At 43.5% G+C, this 4,004-nt stretch overlaps 1 protein-coding gene across 1 annotated transcript in view; it reads right to left on the bottom strand.

Moving 5' to 3' along the window:
* PRKCH (protein kinase C eta) overlaps nt 1-4,004 on the bottom strand; it is a 154,001-nt gene that overhangs the window by 59,730 nt on the left and 90,267 nt on the right. The window contains exon 10 of the mRNA XM_007471698.1: nt 3,979-4,004. Coding sequence (XP_007471760.1) covers nt 3,979-4,004 — 26 coding nt within the window. The remainder of the gene's footprint in view (nt 1-3,978) is intronic.

The following is a 4,004-nucleotide window of genomic DNA, read 5'->3' as shown; positions in this document are numbered from 1 at the left end:
CAAAAAAAAAAAAAAAAAAAAAGTGATTTTCTTTAAAAGTTAATGTACTGTTTAAGTATATGAGTACAAAACAGTATGTCAGGTCTGGCAGTCAGCCTCTGAGGCCAGTTCCACATCTGGACGATGGGATGGCAAATTACCATTGATATCCATGCAGCCCGCATGATGAGAACTGCACAGGGCACAAAGCAGTCAGACGCATGAGTTGAAAAGTGTATGTTGAAATGTGCTGTGTTCAAGTATAACCTGGGAAGGAGGAATCAAAACTTAAACTGGGCTCTTCTATAAATTCTTCCTCACTCAACCTATTGTAGATACATTCCATGCTTTGTCAGAAACAGCAAATCCAACGTGTGCTGGCTGGCTTTGGGAGTTAGGCGTTGACACGTCAAATGATGTCTGAGTTCTCCTCTGACACAGTTTATGAAACACGATAGAAAACGGTGCCCATAATACTGGCAGGCAGGTAAATGGGATGCGTGCCTCTTTGTTTTCCCCATTTCTGTAAGGCTTGACTCTGGAAAAAAGTCGGTGCCCATGTAAATTATTCATGAGCACTGTCTGGGATTCCAGTCAGCCAATAAGCCCCAGACAAAGGAATGAATAGTCTTTTTTTCCCTTAGCAAAGTGACTGATTGCTTATTTCTCAGCCCTCTCTTTTCTTGGTCTGTGGGCCACAGCAAGGCTCCAGACCTTCCAACCAAAGGCAAAGGGGCAGACTCTTTTCTTGCTGTAACTCCCAAGAGCTGGGCTTCTGTTCCTCCATGGAACGCAAGTGAACACATCTGAGAATCACGGTCAGAACACAAGGAGAAAAGCGCTTGAATGTAACTGGCCTGTCTCCTCTCACACAAGGCACAGTCCGCTGAGAGAGAGAAGAAAGGCATAAGGCACTACCTTCTAAAGTCCCATTTGATGATGACTTGCAAGTGGTACCACCTTTGTAACTTGCTGCAAAAGAAACACCTCCCCCAGAAAAAAACAAAAACATAAAACAGCCAAATAACAACAGCTCTATTTGGAGAGATCAGAGGCGTCATTCAGGCGTCATTCATCTTTTTAGCTCTGATAAAGGCCATCCCAGGACATGTATGATAAACAAGGCTGTCCTATGCTCCCACATTTCTCACTGTGCTCTCTGGATCAAATTCACACCCTCTGTGACCCAAATGTACCCTTTGCTCTCTGTGAATTACCAGGACTTGGTTTTCAAAGGCTCACCCTTAAGACTCTGCTCTCAGGCCAGTACCCTGAATGGAATTAAATTATCCCATGAAATAAATCCACAGGATAAAAATAGCATTGGAATCTATCCTAATTAAATGTGTTCCCTTCAAAGTCAACCATATCAGTTAGAGCCTGCACATGGAATTCAAGTCAAATTTAATTCAAGTGAATTAAATTCTCAGATTGGAACCGCAATATCAAGAACTGAAATAAAATTTCTCAAGATGTGGGCTGATAACTGCTTCACCAGAAACCACATCAGGCTACAATGTCCATCCTCCATATTTCAAGACAAATGAAACAGGGAGATGGAGAGGCAGTCACATCCCACACAGGTCATCTAGTATGTGCCTCACGTCAAGGTAATACAGTGCTTATGGAAAGCCTGAGTATTCAAGAAAACGATTTAGGCCTTACTGCTTTTCCCCACTGCTAGTCTGAATGTTTGTGTCCTCCCTGCCCCACATTATGTTGAAATCCTAACCCTCAAAGGGTGATGGTATTAGTAGGTAGGGCCTTTGAGGGGTGCTTAGGTCAGGAGGGTGGGGCCCTGATGAATAGGGTTAGTGCCTTATTAAAGGGGTTCCAAAGAGATCCGGACCCCTTCCACCATGTGAGGTCACAGTGAGAAGGTACCAGCTAGGAGCCAGGAAGAGGGCCCTCACCAAACATGACCATGCTCGTTCTTTGATCTTGGACTTCTAGTCTCCAGAACTATGAGAAATAAATTTCTGTGGTTTATAAGCCACCTAATCTGTGCTATTTTGTTACAGCAGCCTGAATGGACTAAGACACCCATTCTGCCTCATTTTCACAAATCAAAGTCGCCCTATCACCAAAAGGGGAGTGAGAACCCCACTCTTCAATGGGTTTACGTGACAGTTTACTTTAAGGTTGTACTCTAAGCCTTCAAGTCTCTCCTGAGGAGACAGTATAGCCCAGTGGTTAAAAACATAATTTGAATTCTGGCTTCACTACCAGTTAACAGTCTGGTTATTAACTCATTTGAAGATTAGTAATTCATCTAAGTAACACAAGTAATATTATTGTTATATAATACCACTGTTGGGAGGATTAAGGGAGAAATTCAGGTCAAGTACTGGGCCTGTAACAAGTACTCTGTTTAGCTCTTGTTGCCGTTGCTAATCTTTTAAAATTTACAACACAAGTTCCTGTCAAATAGGGAAGTGATTATTCTTAAAAATTAAATGTGGGGAAGGCTCTCCCTGGGCTAAACAGAGCAGAGATGGGTAGCTAAAGCAAGGAGAGGAGAACAAACGTGGAACACACAGCCCAGAGTCCGGTACCACCACCAGGAAGGACCTAGAACTCCCTCCAGCACCAGAGATCATGTCAGCAACCACCACCAATCATGCGCTGGGCGGAGGGCTGAGACAGGAGAAGTGCCCTGCTGGAGCCGCCAGGAGAACATCAAGTCCTGGTTGAGAAAGCTCAAAGCACAGGCCATCCAAAGTGACCTGGAGCCGCCTCATGACTTAGGAATGAGCGGAGATTCCCTATGACCTTCAAGGGACTACCCCACTGCTGGCTATCCAGCCTGGCTCCCCATGCTGTGCCCCATCTTCTACTTCACAGCGGGGGCTGTGACAGAAGAGCTGTGTCTACTTGAGGTTTCATGCTCTGCACTGCGAATTCACTAGAAAACATTTCTGCGCAGTGGCTGCTCTCCCTTCTTGTTTTTCCACTTCTTTCTGGTACCATCGACCAGTCCTACTGCATTCTTTACTGGTCTCACTTCTCTTTTCCTACTTTTTTCTCCCAGGGTACTTAAGAATATTCAGTTTTTAAAGCTCTCTCACACTTTAATAATGATGTTCATGCTGTCATGAGCTCACGAAAGGAAGAGCCTTTAGCAAGCTAATAAACAATCAGGAAATTCTTTACTTCAACATTCATGTGCCTAATATGAGGCAGACTTTTTCTCAAGGGAAAGAATCAATTGCTTCTCAAGAGGGGAAAAAAAAAGGAGTATGTGTGGCAACTAAGTCATAATGTGATGTAAAGAGCAGGATGACATTGTCAACAGGGGAAAAAAGGGAAATTTAAGAATAAAAATGATCTAACACTCACTATTACATTTCCTACCTTACTCAGCTTTGTGTCTGACTAAAGTTTAATTTGATCTCCCCTGAGCTCTGAGATCTAAGAACATCAACCAGATTTCAAGCCCATTTAAAGTATGATATATTACGATCAAAAGATTGTGTGTCATGAAATGGAATGAAACAATATTTGGGAGGGGGCTTCAAGTGATAGGTATCATCAAGCAGGAGGACACTGCCATCAACAGGTCACCTCTTGGCTCCTGGACTGGTAAGCCGCAAGCTCACTGGACTGTGATTCCTAATCATGGCAATTTAGGGCAAGAGGCAGCCACATGCTCTGCAGTTTAGGCATGGATTCTGAACATGGAACGAATCACTCTCAAGGTTAAAACAGAAAAAAGAGAGCAGCCACGTGTTCAGCCCTTTGCAGGGTTTGGCCTTAGAAAACTCCAGCTGAACAAGTTTATGTTCTGAGACTCTCAAGCCTATTTTACGAATACCACACGTGGGGCAAGTTTTAGTTTGCAGGCTGTGGTATTCATTCATTCTAATGGACACACAAAGCTTTGTGAATTTAGCTCCGAAAACATTTCAATTGTTCATCATGAGAAATGGAAGGATGGGTTGAACAGGGGAATGAACCAGGGATGAATTACGAGAGGGGTTACCAGCAACCAAAACTCACCTATAGATGATTCCTTTGTCGTGTAG

This window comes from Lipotes vexillifer, unplaced genomic scaffold, assembly GCF_000442215.2.
Source record: "Lipotes vexillifer unplaced genomic scaffold, Lipotes_vexillifer_v1.1 scaffold531, whole genome shotgun sequence".
NCBI classification, from domain to species: domain Eukaryota; kingdom Metazoa; phylum Chordata; class Mammalia; order Artiodactyla; family Lipotidae; genus Lipotes; species Lipotes vexillifer.
The sequence above is the reverse complement of the archived record's forward strand: the minus strand, read 5'-3'. Positions and strand labels throughout refer to the sequence as shown.